Raw genomic sequence first — 20,314 nt, forward strand, 5'->3', positions numbered from 1 at the left:
GCCTCCCTGCATCAGCCCCCAAGTCCAGAAAGCCATCTCTCCACTCACCAAGGGATTGTAGTGAAATAATTCAGATGTTTCAAATGAAGGGCTTCTGGAATTTTGAAAGTGAGTACTGTATGCATAACCCAACATACTTATAATGGGTGGGGAAACTGTTGGCTACCCAACTTCCTTCCATCAGTCCTATCAAGCAGAGCTAGTGGTCAGGGATGGTGTAGCAAATGTAATCCAGCAACAAGTGAAGGGCTGCAAGTTTGCCAGACTCGCATGTAGACTGCAACTTGGAAGATGCAGGATTGCTTCATCATCCAGCCTCTGCCCTTTAGAACCCAGGTGGGAGTTTGGGGGAAATGGCACTTCTGCTTCTTCTAAGTGAGTATCTCTACTGAACTGCAGATCTTGTGTTTTGCACCTATTGCTAGATTACAATTCCCATAATTCCTCATTAGCCATAATGGTTTGGGGGGGGGGGGTTTGAAGGGAGTTTTGAAACCAACAACATGGGAAACAGTACCTCTTCTGTTGCCTTCAAGAGGAATGTTGCTTCATGCTAGGAGTGAGGATGCAATCTTCCTCTACAAAGAAAGCAGTGCTGCTGCTCGCTGAATCATCTTAGTTAAACCTTTTTATTGGAATGTGTTGATTTTTTTGTGTGCTATTGCTTATAATACAATACAAAGCCAAAGAGCTTGAATCATCATTTCTTAACATCCTGCCATTCACACGTCCCAACAGTATTGTTGCACGTATAAGTCACCTGTTTCTCTTGTGTACCACAGACCTACTGCCTGCTTTCAGACTTGCAGTCTGGTGAGAGAAATGTAAGCTAGCGCACCACCCCACCCCACCCCCATTTTATCTCTTGTTCTAACAAGAGGTATTAAATATCCCATCCCTGAGATCTGCAAAAGGTTAACTGCAATATCGCATCCTCAGTTTCACACAGCCTTGCACAACATGCTCCACAAGCAAATGTGTTCATTTTGATGGCTGCCTGTCCTAATAAAATCACTAAAGGAGGAAGAAGACAAAGTGATCCTCCCCTCCTGCTGTAGTCAAAACATTTGGGGGGCAGGAAAAGGTTGGCACAGATCCCAGAAAAGGAGGCTGATAAAGCATTGTAACCCACATCAATTTTGCCATCCCAAAACAAATACGAATGACTTTTCACATAGCTGAAAGGACTGTTCTATTTCAGTGCCTCTGCAGGGCAAAGCTGATAGAGGTCAGGCTGTATTGAATACAGGTGCAGAAGACCTACTGAGAGAGTTCAATTAATTGGTGTTAATCTTTATATCAAGCTAGCCCCTACCTAGCAGATTAGTGAGAAGTCTCTCCCTTCCAGGCAAGCGCTATAAAGGAACACACCAAACACTCTCATCTCCAGCAACACAGAAAGGCAGGCCCAGCCTGTGGGTCATCATCAGCTTCACTGCAAGAATGGCAAGATGTTCTTGTAGAACCATTCTTCAGAAAAGTGGAGGTGATCTCCTTCTGCGCCCAGGAACACCAGCTTCCCTGCTTTGTCCATTTCCTTCAAACCCAATCGATCCTGAAAGAAGGAACACAGAGTAACAAACAGATGGACCTCAGCTAGAAGTCACCATGCAAAACTTAGGCATGCAGAGAAGGTGGTTTGGAATCTACTGGTAGATTGCTGGCTGAAAGAGTGTTTGCTTCCAGCTATATGTCTTTTGACTTGTTAGCAGATCTTAGACTTCTAGTAAAAAAGTAGGCTGAACAAGTCCACTCCTGCCCACTTTGAGGTTTTTTCTTACAATCAAGGGGTATATAAATTTTATTAAATAAAATAAATCAGTATTAAGATCCTGAAGCTGCAATCATAAGCACTGGAGTAAGCCCTATAAATGGAGCTTCTGAGAAAATACAACAGCAAATGTTTCCACAGCTGCATATATAGAACAATCCTAAACTGGCTTACATCCAGTTTAACTATCAAGACTTCCTCTGAGCAGATCCTGGGCCAATCTAGTTTGAGGGCACCAAGGAAACTACTGTAAAAATGCTAAAACCTACCATTAGAACTAAGCTGCAGTCTAGGGGGAAATTCCACCAAGTTAACTGGCGTGAATTTACACCCCCTGCTTCATTAAGTTAAAGGCAAGCAGCAGTGACAAGAAAAGGGTATAAAGAACCAGGCTGTTAATTTTTATCCTCTAACTCCAAATCGTTCAGGGTAGTATCTGTCCATTTGTCCAGATGTTTTGCGGCTCACAACCAGTGTATCAGTTGCACTGATTCAAGAGTGCAGGGATGATGCTCTTCAAATATTTCTGCAATTTAGCTTAAGTTACATCCACTGATTTCAATGGGTCTACTATTCTGAGTACAACATTGTTGGACCTCATCCAATGTGTTGTCCCATTAACCAGGGCTGCCTTTTTAATTAATTCACAAAGGCTTTCAATCACTTAAAAGGTTGCAGTACTAATCCAACCAAATTCCTTTAGCTGGCCCCTGAGAGGAGGCAGTAACTGTTCTTAAATACTGTATGCATTCCTAAAAGCTATTGAAGTCTTAAAAAAAACACACATTTGCCTGTTGTTTTTGGAAGCATGCACCCTGCTCTCTCGTAAAAGCTTGGAAGGAACGTGCTCCCAGTGGTCAGCACATCTTCAGGTTTGGAAGATTATCTCTGTTCAGTTACACCAGCTTAGACTCATTTATCACTTTCCTGTCAACTGTCTCAATTTCAAATTCTGCAAATCAGTGTTTGTAGAACAGTATTTATGCGGCTCTTTAAGCAGACAACTTTTGAGTGGAATTTACTTGCATGCAACTATGCACACCTGCAGCACAGGAACCCAGAAGAGGGGAGCACCCTAGCGTGTCCTCTTGGCTCCCCATAGCCCAAAGAGGACGGTCTCCTTGTGAACCACAAGCACTCCCCACTTAAATAAGAGTGCTCCCCACTTATACACAATTATGGGCCCCCCAGAACACAACCCCCCATGCAAGTGGGGAGTCACCTCTCTCTTCTGCAAGTTATTATCTAGTTACAAAACAAAACTCTTTGTTGCAACAACTGATGGGATGTCACACAGCTGGTTTGGTGTCAAATTCTTGATAGAAATAATAGCAACATTCGGGATAGTTACCTCTGTGTACAGTGAGGTCTCTTGCAAGGGAATGGTCTCTTTGGCCTGACCGCTCCGGTAGTAACCAAACCACTGGGGAAAGAGGAGAGCAACAAAATGAGCCACTCACTGTTGCGATGGCCAGTTCATACCTACATGCACCAGGCCAGCAAAGGACTGTCCCTTTCGGGCTGCTTGTTCTTCCGCCGCCGCTGCCACCGCCACCAGGTTTGTGGTGTGGTGAACCGGCTTATACTCAAGTCAATAAGTTTTCCCAGTTTTTTGTGCTAAAATTAGGTGCCTCAGCTTATACAGTGGTGCCTCGCAAGACGAAATTAATTCGTTCCACGAGTTTTGTCGTCTTGCGATTTTTTCCGTCTTGCGAAGCACGGTGTTGGAAAAGTTTTGGAAAAGCTTCAAAAACCACCAAAGTCTTCAAAAACCTCAAAAAAGGCTACCATACCGCGTGCTATGAGTTGCTCCTCGAAGTCAAGTCGCAACTGTATTAACGGTGTTAAGAAAAAGGAAACAAACTTGCAAGACGTTTCCGTCTTGCGAAGCAAGCCCATAGGGAAAATCGTCTTGCGAAGCAGCTCAAAAAACAAAAAACCCTTTCGTCTTGCGAGTTTTCCGTCTTGCAAGGCATTCGTCTTGCGAGGTACCACTGTATTTGGATCGGCTTATACTCAAGGTGTATCGGGTTTGCAAAATCAGCCCCCTTCCATTTCATCAAATTCTGCATGTGTTTTTCACACATATATATGTGTGCACACGCACAGAGCTGCCCACCTCAGATGCAGGAGGGTCCACCATGGTATCATTGAGGAACTTCACCATCACAAATTTCTTCAAAGACATCAGGTTTTTCTTATAGGTACTGTTGTTGCTCTGGAAAGAAGATGGGGGCACAGAGGGAGGAAAAGACAGAGAGAAAAGAAGATTTAAGAGACTCCCAAGCTACCTTGGAATCTGCTTTGCTGATGACACTGCAGAAAATGCCATGCAAATCCTGACCCAAGTGTGCCCCAACGGTTTAGTCATGCTGGCCACATGACCCGGAAAGCTGTCTGTGGACAAACGTCGCTCCTTCGGCCTGAAAGTGAGATGAGCACCGCACCTCACAGTTGCCTTTGACTGGACTTAACTATCCAGGGGTTCTTTACCTTTTATATTATTATGCAAACATATTGTTTGGGTACTAACTGACTACATGTTTAATAACTCACCCTTCAAAACAAGGCTTATAGTACATAACAAAACAAGTTAAACGTCAACAGCAAGCCTTCCTCTAAGGCAGTGTTTCCCAACCGGTGTTCCGCGGCACACTAGTGTGCCGCGAGACGTTGCCTGGTGTGCCGCGGGAAAAATTAAAAAATTCTAAAGATATCCAGAGAGGCGGCCTTCAGGCGAGTTTTAATTTTAATTTTCCTTCTCCCACTTAATGCCCCACGCTCGCCCGAGCAGCTTGCAGTCCTCGGTAACCACGGCGACCCGAGGGAGGGGAGGGAACAGGGAAGTCGAGGGCGGCGGCGAGCCGCGATGACGTCAGTGGGCCGCGCCGCCTCGCCCTGGCACGGTGTGAGAGCCCCGGCTAGTGGCGCGAGCTTCGGAATAAGTGGGATCCGCGTGTGCGAGACCGAGATCGCGGGTAAGGAGCTCAGCCCTGGGCAGGAGGAAGCGGGGCCGCGCGTGCGGGCCACATCCCCACAGAGAGCGAGCCTCCCCCGGCCCACCACTCCGGGCAGGTCCACTCGCATGAGGGGGCGGCGATGGCGACGGCTGGCAGCTTGCCTGCAATGCCATCCCTCGAGCAGGCGAGGCGCCCGGAGGCTACCAGATGCGAGTCCTCTTTCCCACCCTGCTCGGGAGTCCAGAGCACTTGGTCGCATTCAGGATCTAGAGTGGGGAAGCGGGGCTTGTGTCTGGGCTGGACACATTGGGCTGCCTGTGCCGCTCGACCTGCGGGGAGAAATCAGGGTGGGAGTCACGACCGTGAGGCAGGGCTGCCAAGTGTGGCAGAAGAGGACCCGGCCGTCGCACCTGTCCTTAGGTAGGAGCTTCTTCCGTGTCGACCTGCTGCCCTAAAGTCTTGGCTTTTTCTTGGCTTTTTGGCGGTTGGCACAGAAGGAAGGCAAGGGGGAGGGGAAAAAATTGAAACTTACACTTTCGTGCGTCCCTCCCGGCATGACGCTGCGCGCTGACGTCACGGGGCTGTAATGGTGGTGTGCCTCGAGATTTTTTTCATGAAACAAGTGTGCCTTTGCCCAAAAAAGGTTGGGAAACACTGCTCTAAGGAAGCATAAGCGTGTAGCTCACAAGCATTCTTCTTTCTGGTCACTGACCAGGTGCAGATCTTACAAGACTCAGCAAGGCTGCTCCATTGTGTGCCTATGGACCATGCCCTGCATATATCTGCTTAATTTCTGCATGTTTTATTCTACTTTTTCTAGCTTGTTTTTTTTCTTTCTTGACCCCTTCCAGACCTTCACAATTTCACGATAAACTTCCTGCAGTTTACAGGGGTTGTTTTTGGATTAGATTAGAAGGGTGGGATGAGCGGCCAGGCCCAAACCTATCAAACTTACTCGCTCTTGATTGATGTCAGCCAGGAAAAGACTGTGCTTCCGGTATTCCTCTTCATTCAGTGGGTCGTGCCAGTACTGGGCTTGGACCAGGCTGTAGTGGAGGGAGAACTGGGAGTTCAAAACACAAGCCAGAGCAAGCCCTTGAGCCCCAACCCCCAAGCACATGCCCCTACCCCATAACATTTGACTTCTGCCAAAGTGAACTCACCGGTTCTGGACCACTGCAGTATAGGCCCCTAGGTCTAACATCCTTCGGATCCAGTCACAGAGGTGAGAACTCTCCCCGGGACAACGCGGAAAGCCATACACACCTGTGGCAGCAAGATACCAATTTGCAGGCATTCAAGATCTGAACATGACACCAGCCATTTAAGATGGCCCTTAGTCATGCTTATTACTTTAATAATAATTGTTGGTGGTGGTGGTATTGTTTTATTATTTCTACCCCACTCACTGGCAGCATTTCCCCAGCCACTCTGGGCAGCTTCCTTCCGGCACGTGCAAAAACATAATGTCAAACATTTAAAACTTCCCATACAGGGCTGCCTTCAGATGTCTTCTAAAAGTTGTGTGGTTCTTTATCTCCCTGACATCGGATGGGAGGGCCCTCTGCCTGGTTCCCTGTAACTTTGCTTCTCTCAGTGAGGGAAACGCCAGAAGACCCTTGGAGGTGGACCTCAGTGAATGATAGGGGTGGAGACGCTGCTTCAGGTATACTGGGCCAAGAGCTTTAAAGGTCAGCACCAACAATTTGAATTGTGCTTGGAAACGTACTGGGAGCCAGAGAAGATCCTTTAGGATTGGTGTTATATGGTCCCAGCAGCCACTCCCAGTCACCAGTCTAACTGCCACATTCTGGATTAGTTGTAGTTTCCAGGTCACCTTCAAAGGTAGTCCCAGATGAAGCACATTGCAGTAGTCCAAGTGGGAGATAACTAGAGCATGCACCACTCTGGTGAGACAGTCTGCGGGCAGGTAGGGTCTCAGCTGGCGTACCAGGTGGAGCTGTCCTGGACACAGAATTGACCTGTGCCTGCATGGACAGCTGTGTGTCCAAAATGGCTCCCAGGCTGTGCTGCTGTTCCTTCAGGGGCACAATTACCCCATTCAGAACCAAGGAGTCCCCCACACTCGCCCAGCCCATCCCCAAAAAACAGTATTCCATCTTGTCAGGATTCAACCTCAATCCATTAACTGCCATCCATCCTCCAGCTGCCTCCAGACACTCACAGCAGAACAGCTTTCCCTTCTGTCCCTAGCCCGCCGGAGATCACTGACCAGCGCAGTCAAGGCAGTTTCAGTCCCATGATGGGGACTGAATCCCGACTGGAAGGGATCAATATGGTCCGCATCCTCCAGACATAACATCCTCTGTTGCTATGACATAACTTTCCCCACCTGAATCTGCATTCTCGCCATCTAGAAAACAAAAGACCACTCAGATGGGCTTACCTTGGTGCTGACCTCCTACAGAAATCAGATTGAACATTGGGGGAGAGGGACATCTCTGCACCACCGCCCTCCTGGAAAGGGGGGGGGGGGGGGGACAAAAACAAATTAAGCAGCAACCTCCAAGGCAGAAGACACATTGTCCAGACAGTTCTTATATGCCAGGGCAGAACATAGAACTGGCAGGATTATATTGACTTTGATTTAATATTGATCTTGTAATGCAATTTATATACATTAGATTTTATTATATTTCTTATTGGAATTCAGGTCGGGGAGGTAGGGTGACCTGTCGGATGTTCCCATCATCCCCAGCCAGCATGGCCAATGGCCAGGGGTAGTGGGAGGGGACACTTGATGTCATCTGGAGGCCTGCAGTTCCCCATATTTAAGGTATGCAGTACTGAGCGGGAGGGGCCAAGGGCCTGGTTCTGTAACCTATGTCACAGATAGGTCATTCCATATCAAGTGATTCAACTTTTTTACCTCATCTCATCCAATTTTCTTAATATTTTGTAGACTTGAATGATCAAAAATAAGCTTAAATCTAAAATTTCAATTTTTTTAATCTCATTCTGTTTATGAGTTATGAGGGTTTGAAATTTCAAAAAATTGACAATTTTGGCCTTGCAGAAAAACCTGAAAAGCTCAGTCCAGAACTGACATACATCAAAACTAAAAACACCAATCTCTTCAGAACTTCGTGGGCTTTAATATGATATGTCACATGAGGGACTTAAATTTAAAATTAAAGTAAGTTACAAAATTGAACATTTTAAAAAGTGATTTTAAAAAATTAATATGATTTAAACATTCAAAAAAATTCTATTATTTAACATTTCTAAGAGCCTTCTGCATGCAACACATGTGCTCTACCACTGCATTCTACCAAAAGTTGCCCCCTTTCATCCAAAGCTCCTTCCTCATTCTGCAACGCTTGAGAAACTTACAGGAACTGCCCTCCCTGTGAGAAGCCCATGGCGTTGTAGCCGCCTCGAAGCTTCGGGTCCTTTGAGAGTTCGTCACACACGAGTTTCACCTGGTCATTCACGTTCATGAAGAAGCTGTTCTCCATGTCCTGAAGAAAACGGAGAACTTGAAGAACAGGAGACAGCCAATGACCTACACATGCCAAAGTATCACACACTGAGCAGGAGGAAGGCAAGTCCCCACAGGGAGATTGCAGCTCCCTTCCCCAGACAATCAGCCATCCTCCCTTCTGTTCAAAAAGGAAGTCGCTAACCCAGGGTTAGGGAACCTGTGGCCCTCCAGATGTTTGCTCATTTAGGAGTATTTGTGAAGCTTACAGTATATTAATAATGCAATGATACAGCAGTCACTAGAGTGGGACAAGTTTGTATATAGATTTCCCTCACTAATTGTCCAATGTTCCAACAAGTGTCACTCTACAGCTGAATCTCCTGGTCTCGAAGGAGCCAGGTGTTAGTCCTTCCCAGGCCCAGCCTGCCTCACCGGGCTGAGGACCACCTTGAATCTGGCCCAGGAACAAATCAGTCGTCAATGCAGATCTATGAGCTGAGGATGTAATATGCTGGCAGGATCAGCAAACATGTTGCAGTGTTCTGCATTAACTGTTATTTCTGGACCAAACGCAAGAGGGGTAGATGATAGATAGATGATAGATAGATAGATGATTAGATAGATAGATTATTAGATAGATGATAGATGATTGATAGATAGATTATTAGATAGATGATAGATGATTGATAGATAGATAGATAGATAGATATAGATAGATAGATAGATAGATAGATAGATAGATAGATAGATAGATAGATATAGATGATAGATAGATAGATAGATAGATAGATAGATAGATAGATAGATGATAGATAGATAGATAGATAGATAGATAGATAGATAGATAGATAGATAGATATAGATAGATGATAGATAGATAGATAGATAGATAGATAGATAGATAGATAGATAGATAGATGATAGATAGATAAATAGATGATAGATAGATAGATTATTAGATAGATAGATAGATAGATAGATAGATAGATAGATAGATAGATAGATGATAGATAGATAGATAGATGTAAAGAGAGAAGTAAAGAGGGAGAGATGAGGCTGCTGTGTCTCTCCATTGGCTCTGCTGGACAGAGGCTTCTCCTTCAAGTGCCTAGCAGCCAGCAGCCGTTCCATCAGGATACAAGAGGGAGAGGGAGTTAGGGGGGCTACAGGGTTCTATGTCTATGGCAAAAATAGTAGGTGAAACTTTAGCCGAGGTCACCCAGAATATATGCCTAGCTGCTTCCATGGGAAGTCGCTTTGTCCAAGTGCTTGTGTGATTATGTCTGGCCCCACTCACTACTGGGATGCAGCCCCCGACAGCTCTCCACTGGGGAAAGGCAGCCCTCAATGCTTGGAAAAGTAACGCCAGGGTGGAATTTGATTCAGCACCCAAGTTCTGAGCTCTGCGTAGCAAAACCAAAGGAACGAGCGTGTGGGAGAGCTGGGCGGCTCAGCATCAGGACCAAATCCATTTAGAGATCAGAGCTTAGGCACAGACAAAGCTTAGAAGAGGCCTAAGTCAGAGGCCATCATGGCTTCAAGGAGCTCATAAGCAGATCTGCGTCCAAATCCAATTACAAACCGCAGCTTCGGGGTTACTTCATGGGAGTCTGCCTTTCTTACTCCCTTACTTGCTCACACCTGTTTTAAAGGTGTCCATGATGATGCCTTTAGGTTCTCCCCACCCCTACTCAGACATGCACACCCAGTGTGATTGACAAGTCCATTGGGTTGGGGGGGTGGAGGTGGGGATGAGAATCCTGCTCATCAACAGGCAGGTCTCCTAGCCTTTCTCATGAGTGGGAAGAATTCAACTGCCCCAGCAGGGTCCTCCATTTATCCCCACTGGATTCATGAGATTACTGCTCCTCACCATACCATCATTTCATCCTCTTTCAGGCAGAAGAGATGCTGCTTTGTTCTAATGGCATTTCCCTACAAACACTCCCCCACCCCTGTCCCTCCTCTAATGACAGTCTTGGCATCAAGACTGATTGCCCCAATGCACAGATCCTTGTTGGAAGCAGCATTGGAAAGACATGCAGCGCTGTCCACAATGTTCTGCACACTGTCCTTTAGAATTGAAGAGTTGGAAGCGATCCAGATGGTCAACTATTCCAGGGGTAGGCAACCTAAGTCCCGTGGGCCGGATGCGGCCCAATCGCCTTCTAAATCTGGCCCATGGATGGTCCAGGAACCAGCGTGTTTTTACATGAGTAGAATGTATGCTTTTATTTAAAATGCATCTCTGGGTTATTTGTGGGGCATAGGAATTTGTTCATTTTTTTCTCCAAAATATAATCCAGCCCACCACATGGTCTGAGGGATGGTGGACCGGCCCACGGCTGAAAAAGGTTGCTGACCCCGATCTAATTCAACCCTCTGCAATGCAAGAATATGCAGCTGTCTCTTAAGGAGATCGAACCTACAACCTTGGCGTTATCAGCACCACACACTAACCACTTGAGCTCTCCAGGCTGATAGCTGGGGCTCAAGTTAACAAAGTATGAGGAGCACCATTTTAAACACCATGCCTACTTGAGAAAATTCACCATAAAAATGACACCACCTCAATTAAGTTGCTGCCAATCTTCAAAGACAGAACATAAATCCCTGGGATTTTCTTCTCCACGATTTTTTTTATGTAACCCATGCTCTCAGGATTGCAGCAGCTGTCACCTGGGATTAAAGAAAAAAAAGCAGATGAGGGGAAAGATTTGGAATCAGAAATTCAGCAACGGAACTGTTGCAGTAGCATTCTTTTTTAGTCTAGCAAAATATATTTGCAAATTATAACAAACGTAGACCCTGCTCATGTGTTGCTGGGGTCCCCAGGGAGCTATAGGGAAGCCCCATAGTCGGCTCCCACCTTAACGCAAGTCAGCGGGGTGGTCAGCTATTAAGACAGACTTTTTAGTTGCTCAATTATCTTTCCTGAAAAGTTAATGGATTACATTAAAAGAAAATCCTGCATTTTACAAAAACTGCCACATAAATATCTTCTTGAGATACTGAAGGACAAGGCATGTAATAAACAAAAACACATCTCAGTTCCACACAAACAACACAATTATCATTCCTGACCATCCTGGGCGAGGTATGTTGTTTCTTGTGCCGAACGGCATCCTGGACTACACCTGGGAAGATAACAGTGATGATAAAGTGGGTTTATCCAAAGGGCGTGCATCTTCTCTTGCCAGTAAGTCAGAAGACTGACACCTCCCACATAGACAAAGGCAAAAGGAACATATACCGTATTTTTCGCTCCATAGGACGCACTTTTTCCCTCCTAAAATGTAAGGGAAAAAGTCTGTGCGTCTTATGGAGCGAATGTGTGGTCCCTGGAGCCAAATCGCTGTTGCCCTGCGCTCCTGGGCTGCTCTTTAGGAGTGGGGGGAGGAGCCACGGTGCTCTGCCGGCAGCCTCCGCTTTCCCCTGAAGCCCCGGCAACGTTTGCAAGCAGCGGGAAGGCTGTGCGCTCCCGGGCTGCTCTTTGGGGGTGGGGGGAGGAGCCACGCGGCTCTGCCGGCAGCCTCTGCTTTCCCCTGAAGCCCTGACAAGGTTTGCAAGCAGAGGGAAGGCTGTGCGCCTTTGCCCCGCACTCCTGGGGTGCTTTTTGGGGGTGGGGTGGGGAGTCACACTGCTCTGCCTGCAGCCTTTGCTTTCCCCTGAAGCCCCGACAAGGTTTGCAAGCAGAAGGGAAGGCTGTGTGCTCCTGGGGTGCTCTTTGGGGGTGGGGGGGAGGAGCCACGCGGCTCTGCTGGCAGCTTCTGCTTTCTCCTGAAGTCCCAACAAGGTTTGCATGCAGAGGGAAGGCTGTGTGCTCCTGGGCTGCTCTTTGGGGGTGGGGGGAGGAGCCACGCGGCTCTACCTGCAGCTTCTGCTTTCCCCTGAAGTCCCGACAAGGTTTGCAAGCAGAGGGAAGGCTGTGTGCTCCTGGGGGGCTCTTTGGGGTGGGGGGGAGGAGCCACACTGCTCTGCCTACAGCCTTTGCTTTCCCCTGAAGCCCCGACAAGGTTTGCATGCAGAGGGAAGGCTGTGTGCTCCTGGGGTGCTCTTTGCCCTGCACCCCTGGGATGCTTGGTGGGGAGCAGCAAATTGCTGTCTCTCAGTGCCTCCTTATTCAACTGCAGAGGATTGCCTAACAGGATTCTGAGCTCCATTTGAAGTTTAAAAATATTAAGTTTGGGGATTTCTTCAAGTAGCAGTTTTGCAGAAATAGTCATAAATACATGCAAAGCATCTCCACAAATCAGTAATAGTGAGCTCAGCTACAACTGAGCAGGCATCTGGCTCAGGAACAGTTTAAACTGCACAACTATAACCAGACATCCTGTGTGTTTGTGTGTGGACCATGTTCCTAGCAGCTAATCTTTATTGCTGAAAAGAGACACTGATATTCCACTCCAAATCTATAATTCATTATACAAATTCTTACAAGTACAGTCCACCTATACCAAACCAAAAACATTGTGTTCTCTTGTTATTGAATGGAAGCTATTTATCTGCCCTCTTTTCCTCCTCTGTTCTTTGCTCAGTCACTCCATTTTGAATCTTCCTTTCAAAACAACCATGCCTGTTTTGAGAAAACTTAAGAGATTTAGGAACTGGAGCGCAATCATTTTATCTCTTTGCTGTTCCTCCATACTCCAAGCACTTCTCATTTGCACAGCCCTGGTTTCTCTCCCTGACTATTAATATTCTTGATTAATAACAGTAAAATGCTCAAATTTTAGTTTTTGTGACTGCTGCCAATACTGACTTCCCAGTGATAATGAAAACAGCTGCATTATAATGGAATGTCTGTCCTTTTCCCATTCACTTCATTATATACCGTGGCTCGCTTTAAAGCAGCAAAGTGGACAGGAGCCACACACTTTGCTGTTTTAAATAGCTTAGTACAACATTTGAGTCCGATTTTTTTTTCTTGTTTTCCTGCTCTAAAAACTTGGTGTGTCTTTTCGTCAGGAGCGTCCTATGGAGCGAAAAATACGGTAATGTTTATAATACTCCCATTTGTGGAATGCTCTCCTCAGGGAGGTTCGCCATTATATATATTTTAGGTGCCAGGTGAAAATGTTCCCCTTTGGCTGATTAACATTCTGCAGCCTTTAAAATGTGTCTGTGGGAAGTGGGCGGGCTATTGTTTAGCTGTTTTAATCATGTGCTTGTTTTAACCTGTATTTTATTCTGCAAACCTCCCTAAGATCTTATAATGAGGGGTGGCATATAAATCTATTAAATACAGTGGTACCTCAGGTTAAGAACTTAATTCGTTCCAGAGGTCCGTTCTTAACCTGAAACTGTTCTTAACCTGAGACACCACTTTAGCTAACGGGGCCTCCCACTGCTGCTGTGCCGCCGCCGCACAATTTCTGTTCTCATCCTGAAGCAAAGTTCTTAACCCGAGGTACTATTTCTGGGTTAGCAGAGTCTGCAACCTGAAGCATCTGTAACCCGACGTACCACTGTAATACTAAAATATAGCAACGGATTTCTGATTTCCTGACAAAACTTCAGCCATTTTGATCCAGATATATACAACAGGCACTTACTTGAACAGCTGTAACCCAAAGCCCCATCCAAAGCATGGGGTGAGGGAAAAGACACAAGAGTATGGTTTTAGACACACATAGGAATACTGCACTTCAAAATAAATGCATGTCGAATGTGGCTTTAGACATGGCCCAGAGTTTCCTGTACCCTTGTTAATTGTATGCTCATGACATCAATTTAGATTGTTTGCCATTGAATATTAGTCCCAGCAGAGAAAGCGTATCAGGATTTTTTATTCTCCAAGCACAGGGCTGAGACTTCACAGGAGGCAGGGAACTGAGGACACGTTATCTGGCAGATCAATGGTGTTGTGAGAATTTTATATGAAGGGAGAGGGTGAATCTATTACTAGAAGGGTAGCCCCTTTTAGAAAGAAAAGAGAAAGAAAGAAAGAAAGAAAGAAAGAAAGAAAGAAAGAAAGAAAGAACAAGTTTGGTAATCAAGATAAAAGCCCAGATAATATCAGAATGAGGTCTGGATGGATGCAAAATTTCATACTATATCTAACATTTCATGTTCTTCCAGTTATATTTCACAATATAACTTGCATATACATCATACAGTTGAAGCACATTTCTTCTCCAAAGAATCATGGGAACTGTAGTTGAAGGGTGCTGGAAATTATAGCTCTGTGAGAGCTAAACTACAAATCTCAGGATTTTGGGGGGGAAAGCCATGCACTTTAAATGTATTGTCTGTGTGCAGCCTTAGACCATATAAAGAAATCTAGCCTGAGCTCATCAACCTGGGACTCCAAAAGAGCCTGAGGGGAAGAGACAAGATCAGCAGGAAACTGGAGGAGGATCTTAGGCAGGGAAGCTGTACATATCATCTTCCCCTAAGGAAAAAATATTAATCGCCCAAGCAGCTCTGTCATCAGTTTCCTAGTCATTAGTCCCTCCCTCATTTGTGCTCCATCCCATGGATAAGCGCAACAGATTACAAACCGTTGGGAGTAAAAGTCTGAAACAGAATCAAAAGTGCAACAGGAGAGTGCACATCCAAATTTCAAACCTCACTCACAGTACTGAGTGTGCTTAACATCTTACATGGTGATTTGGAGTGAGTAAGAACCCTAAGACAAGAAGTCTGGAGCCTTGGACTTTTATAAAGCTGAATGATCACACAAATGCAGCCATGCTATATAAACCAGTCTTTAATTGAGGCTGAAATCACTGTGAAGAGTCATAGAAGTCTGGAGCCTGTGGCCTTTCAGGAGATACAAATATTCTCTTTTATACTGTGGCTGGAGGGGCCTGGAGCCAGTTCCTCTAACTCTTTACCCCTGGAAAAGAAATATTATCTCAGGGCAAAGTGGACAAAACTGTGGCTCCTCCAGATGTTGCTGGACACCAGCTCCCATCAGCAAGGCCGGTATTCAAGAAAGATGAAAGTCCATGAATATCAGGAGGTGCACAAGGTCCCCTGCCCCTGTCCTAGAGTCAGCAACTACCTTGAAAGGAAGCTGGGCAAAAAAGGGCCACCCTCTACCTCCACCCAAAGTGGACTAACAAGTAAGCCTCCTAATGTAGCCCATTTTGCAATTGGTCCTCTTTCAAGGTTGGAGTTGGTCATGGGGCCTCCAGTTGCTAACCCCGATTCCAAGACGTCTTGCCATTTCAGGATGCCTTTACATTTGCAATTTCTCAGCAACTGCTTTAGGGCAGGGCGAGGGTTAGGGAAGAGAATCAAACTGGTCTTAAGGAACAGCGTTAATGCTACCTGCCCTTTTTCACTGTCTTATTCAACTGTAAATGCATATAACACTTGCAATGTCATTGTCTGGAACTGGATGCTATGTTTTGTATGGCATTCATCTTGTAAATTCCGTTTTTTAAAGTTTCATTTTCTCTTCTGTTTAGTTTCAGTTTTTTAATGATGTTGGTCAGCATATTTCTTTTAGAAACAGTGTCCCATGATCCCAGTTACAGAGGCAGGAAGCCCTTTTCTTCTCAAGGGCCACCTGCTTCTGGGAGATGAGCAGGGCAAGAGGCAAAAGTGGGCACAGCAATCAATTTAATGTTTACCTTTGTTCAGAAGGCTAGTTTCTACACACATCCCTCTCCATCCTCATCCAAACAAGAAAGAGGTGCTATCAGAGTTCAAGGACACATTCCAGCCAAGCAAAAACACTCAAGAAGGGTGCAAACCAGGGCCAGCAAGGGAGGGATATGGGCTGGGGAGAGTCCCAAGAGCCAAACAGAGAGCCCTGGAGGGTCTGGTCCTGGACCTTCAGTTCCCCACCTCTCATTAACACAAATTATAATAAGATTTTCCTTGACTGAGATGAGCTTTGAATGCCCAGCTCTTTTCACACCACTCCAATTATTCAACCACCCCCTTGTATAATCCAATTAAGTGATAAGATCATAAAGGGAAGGATGGCACTTGGCCAGCTTTGAACAAGCTTTGCCAGATTTCTTGCCACCTGTCTGTTTATGCATCAAACATTGCTTTTAGACTAAAGCCAGCAGATAAAAAAGGTCACTGTTGGCAGGATAATGACACTGAGGTAGTTGTTAAATATTACTGCTATATTTATAAAAGCTGCTTCCATTTGCACTATTCATGCAGAATCAAGCTTCATTTGTGCGCACGTGTGTCTTTTTATGGTACGCAATTGGCAGAAGGATGAGCTGTATCAATCCACTTTTCAACTAATGTAGTCTACACATCAATCACAGCAACCGAGAAAAAACTGTGAACACCCAAGAAATGCTAGAAAGATTGTCACTACAGACAAGTCCTCTCTTAAGGAAAACCACTAGGGAGAAATGCATACAAGCTTTGCTTGGTGAAATACTGGATCAGTTTCCTGCAAGTTGATAACCTAGTAAATCACACAGTGAGGAAAATGTGATTGGCCAGGCTACTGGGGAGTACAAGACTGGGGTCAGCAAACATGGGCTACAATAAAAAACTGACCCTCTGCTTTAGATACTAGTCCCTCCAGACCCTTTAGACTGCTTAATGACAAACAGGAAACAGTGACTTGGAGGAGACTTGTTTTTTAGTTTCACAGTCATAGTGTAACTGTGCTGCTTCTGTTCTCAAAGCACTACAAACTTATGATTTTCCAGATAAGGAACTGAAGTTACAGGGCCATCAGGTAGTTACCACATTACCTTCCTTCTGAAACTGAAACAAGAAAGCCACAGAGTTTCACCCTAAAAGAAACCTTGCAAGGTAACTGAAGTGGTGACACTTTGAAGTAGCAGAACCCATACTTGAAGCCATGTCCAACAACTAATTAACACTTGCTTTGCTCCATTTTTTCTTCATTTTTTGCTTGACAAGAGTTAACTGACAGTGCAAACCTATGCAGATCATCTCAGAAATAATTCCCAGCAAGTTAAATGGGGCTTATTCACAGGTAAATGAATAGCCTCCTGACAATTAGCAACCTGTTGACAGATACTAAACTACGAACAAGCCCACACTGCTGTTAGTAAGGCTGGGATCCCCACTTACCTACGAGTAAGATCCACTGAATTAGATAGGCCTTACTTCCAAGTAGACATGGCTAGGATTGTGCTACAATTCGTTTTGTTAAAGCACCTCATAGTACATGCTATACAGATGTTTCCAGTGTTTTACCACAACGAGGCTGGAACTCCGTGGGAAAGCGTTTACCCACAACCAGGGTTCGAATTTGCATTCAGCCACAAAGCTAACTAGCCTGGTCACTCTCTTGTAAGACTCTCTCAAGACTGCTGCGAAAGCAAAAAAAAACCCGGGATGAACATTTAAAACACCTCTCTCTCTCTCTCTCTCTCTCTCTCTCTCTCTCTCTCTCTCTCGACAAAGCATCAGCCGAGACCCTGACTAGATCCCGCTCACTCACCCATGCCATGCCAGATGACCAGCGGCACCGGCCCCGCCGAGCTCCCGGGACTCAGCCAGCAAAATCCGCTCAGCAGCTGGAGCAGCAAAACTTTCTGCAGCCTGGCCGACGCCATCTTCGATCTGTCATATGACACAATCCCCCCCCCCCCCCGCAGCCGAGGAAAATATGCCATGTGCACAGAGAGGAGGCGGGCCTGGACCAGCCTTCTCGCCTCTTCAGAAAGGAGGAGCTCTGGGAACGGGAGATTGGAGGACTAGGGTTGGAGGGGCAGCCAATTAAATAACAAAACGAAAATCTCATTCAGGTTTTTTTAAAATAAAAATTTGGTAAATATTTAATAAATATTTTATTAATTTCCCAATATAACAAAAATAAAACATCAATACAAATTCAATATCAAACAAAAAATTGACTTCCCCCCTATGTCCCTTCCTTGGTTCCAGTGTTTATCAACATACTGCATGTCCAATGTAAGTAAAATAAAAACCATTAAAATTACTTATTGTTCATTCATAATCTAATTACAAGTAGTGCTAGAACCCTGCCAATATATTAACCTGTGTACATTGCTTCTGTATATATGCAATAAAGACCTTTCATTCTTCCTTAAATTCGTTGTCATCTCTTTTTCTTAGTTTCATTGTCATTTTTGCCATTTCAGCACGTTCCATTAATTTAACATGCCAATCGTCTTTAGTTGGGACACTTTATTCTTTCCAGTGTTGTGCAAGCAGTACTTGTGCGGCTGCAGTCGCATACATAAATATGTTATTTTGTATTCTAGGTATATCTACTCCTGTAATAGTAGGGATGCTTCTGGTTTTTTGACAAAAATTGGGTTTTTTAAAATCATTTCATTATAAATTGTTTCCCAATAGTTGTTTTTTTACTATTTTACATTCCCACCACATATGAAAAACCTCCCTTCCGTTGTTTTACATTTCCAACACTTATTTTCTTTAATTTATACATTTTTTGCTAATTTGACTGGAGTTATATGAAAATGATTTATAGATGGTATCTAATTTTCTTCAGTCGCCACACATGCTGTAAATTTAATCCCACTCTTCCATAGTTTTCCCCATTCCTCCATCTGAATATTGTGTCCCACGTCTTGTGCCCATTTAATCATGACTGATTTAACCTCTTTATCTTTAATTTCCCAGTCTAGCAACAGATTGTACATTTTTCATATTAATTTCTAATCATAAAATATTCAGTTTCATGCTTCAGCCAGTCTTCACACTTACTGCATTTATACCGCACCTTTTTCTCAAAGTTGCTGTACACTGCCCCCCCCCCCATTTAATCCCCACAACAACCCTTTACAGTAGGCTAGACTGCTAGAGGTCGTGACTGGCCCAAGGTCACCCAGTGAGGTTCATGGCTGAGTTGGGATTTGAACCCTGGCTTCCTAGGTCCGAATCCAGCGCTCTAACCACTACACCACACTATTGGCATAAGAGGGAGGTGTCAGAATGCAGAGGAGGAAGGCAGGGCTCCTGCACCCTATAGTTGTATAAATGAGATTATTTCAGCAGGTGCAACTTGCCATGCAAGCTGTGCAAGGCTACCAATAGTTAGTAGCCACAATGGGTATTTTCTGTCTTTGCTGTTGGACACAGTGTGCCACTGAATACCACTTGCTTCCCGCACAGGTGGGGAGAACACGGTTGCAATCAGGTCTTGCTTGTGGGCTTTCTAAGAGACATCTGGCCACTATGGTAACAGCATTGACCACATGAGTCTTTGGCCTGATACAACAAGACTCTTCTATTCTTGTAAGTACAGTAATATATCCATTGAGTACAATGGGACTTGTAAATACACCTAGGATTCTGCTTCAGAGGTGAAAGCAGGTTTCAAATAACAGATGAGGAAAGAGTGGCCCTCCCCATGCTGTTGGGCCCCAGCATCCCCACCCATTAGCCATGCTGCAGCAGCTGATGTGAGTTGGGAGTCAAAACAGTACCTGGAAGACTGTAAATTTCCCCACCTATTTTAAACTGGCAGACATGCCTGACCATTATGCCTGTTTGCAACAAACAGAACAAGCTTTCCACTGTCAGATTTGCAGTGCAACTCTATAAATGTATACTTCAAAATAAGCCCCTTGATTTCAGACATACTTGCTGGTAAATTGATTGTTGTTGCTTTAAGAGGGGATTTTAAAAGAGCCCAGAGCTGTACACCTTGCCCTACAGAGAATAACATTGCACTGGCTTCAGCTGCTCAAACTCAAGATGGCAGACTCAAGGGTGGCACCTGGTAGGACTTGTCAATTTTATTATTTAGGAGAGACCAGATAACTTTCCTCTTAAACGAGCCTTTGGTGCAAGATGACATCTTTCTGTCCCACCTGTTTTGAGAAATATATTATGCCCTGATGTCCACCTCTCACTCTCCTCAATATTGAAAGATACAAAGACTGGAAAGTAAATACATGGGGCAGAGGGAGGATGGTTTAAACTTTAAGCTTAAAGCTTGGAAGGGAGAAGACAGCTGGCTTTGAGCCTTATGGAAGAATCACCTTGTACTCTTGCTTATATTTTTCTGGATATCTTCATTGCTGGAGAGTCCTAGGAGGAAGTCACTGCCTGAGGTCCAGCAATCCTGGTAACTATGCATGGATGTTCATGTTCTCTACTTTTTAAAGTATGGCTGGGTACATCTAGATTAGACCTAGATTGTAGAATCATCCTCTTACCCCCTTCTCCTACAAGCAGAGTCCTCAT

General features: G+C 45.0%; 1 protein-coding gene across 1 annotated transcript; it reads right to left on the bottom strand.

The window, feature by feature from the left end:
- Positions 1-610: 610 nt before the first annotated feature.
- On the bottom strand, positions 611-17,729 carry PPT1 (palmitoyl-protein thioesterase 1). The gene is made up of 9 exons (XM_028738906.2): positions 17,577-17,729; positions 10,746-10,855; positions 8,086-8,213; positions 7,139-7,209; positions 5,895-5,997; positions 5,687-5,777; positions 3,891-3,989; positions 3,123-3,194; positions 611-1,555 (listed from the first exon to the last, which is right to left on the bottom strand). Exons 1-9 carry the CDS (start codon positions 17,689-17,691, stop codon positions 1,433-1,435), a joined length of 912 nt encoding a protein of 303 aa, XP_028594739.2. The 5' UTR covers positions 17,692-17,729; the 3' UTR covers positions 611-1,432.
- Between the last annotated feature and the right edge of the window lie 2,585 nt (positions 17,730-20,314).

Source organism: Podarcis muralis, chromosome 7 (genome assembly GCF_964188315.1).
Source record: "Podarcis muralis chromosome 7, rPodMur119.hap1.1, whole genome shotgun sequence".
NCBI lineage: Eukaryota > Metazoa > Chordata > Lepidosauria > Squamata > Lacertidae > Podarcis > Podarcis muralis.

Bases quoted from the DNA above. Each gene is read 5' to 3' on its own strand.
- PPT1 (XM_028738906.2), bottom strand. From the start codon at position 17,691: ATGGCGTCGGCCAGGCTGCAGAAAGTTTTGCTGCTCCAGCTGCTGAGC. The intron at 5,998-7,138 runs GTAAGCCCATCT...TTGCTGCCACAG, and splicing joins TGTAGGAGGTCAGCACCAAG to GTGTGTATGGCTTTCCGCGT. The intron at 1,556-3,122 runs GTAACTATCCCG...TCCTTCTTTCAG, and splicing joins AGACCTCACTGTACACAGAG to GATCGATTGGGTTTGAAGGA.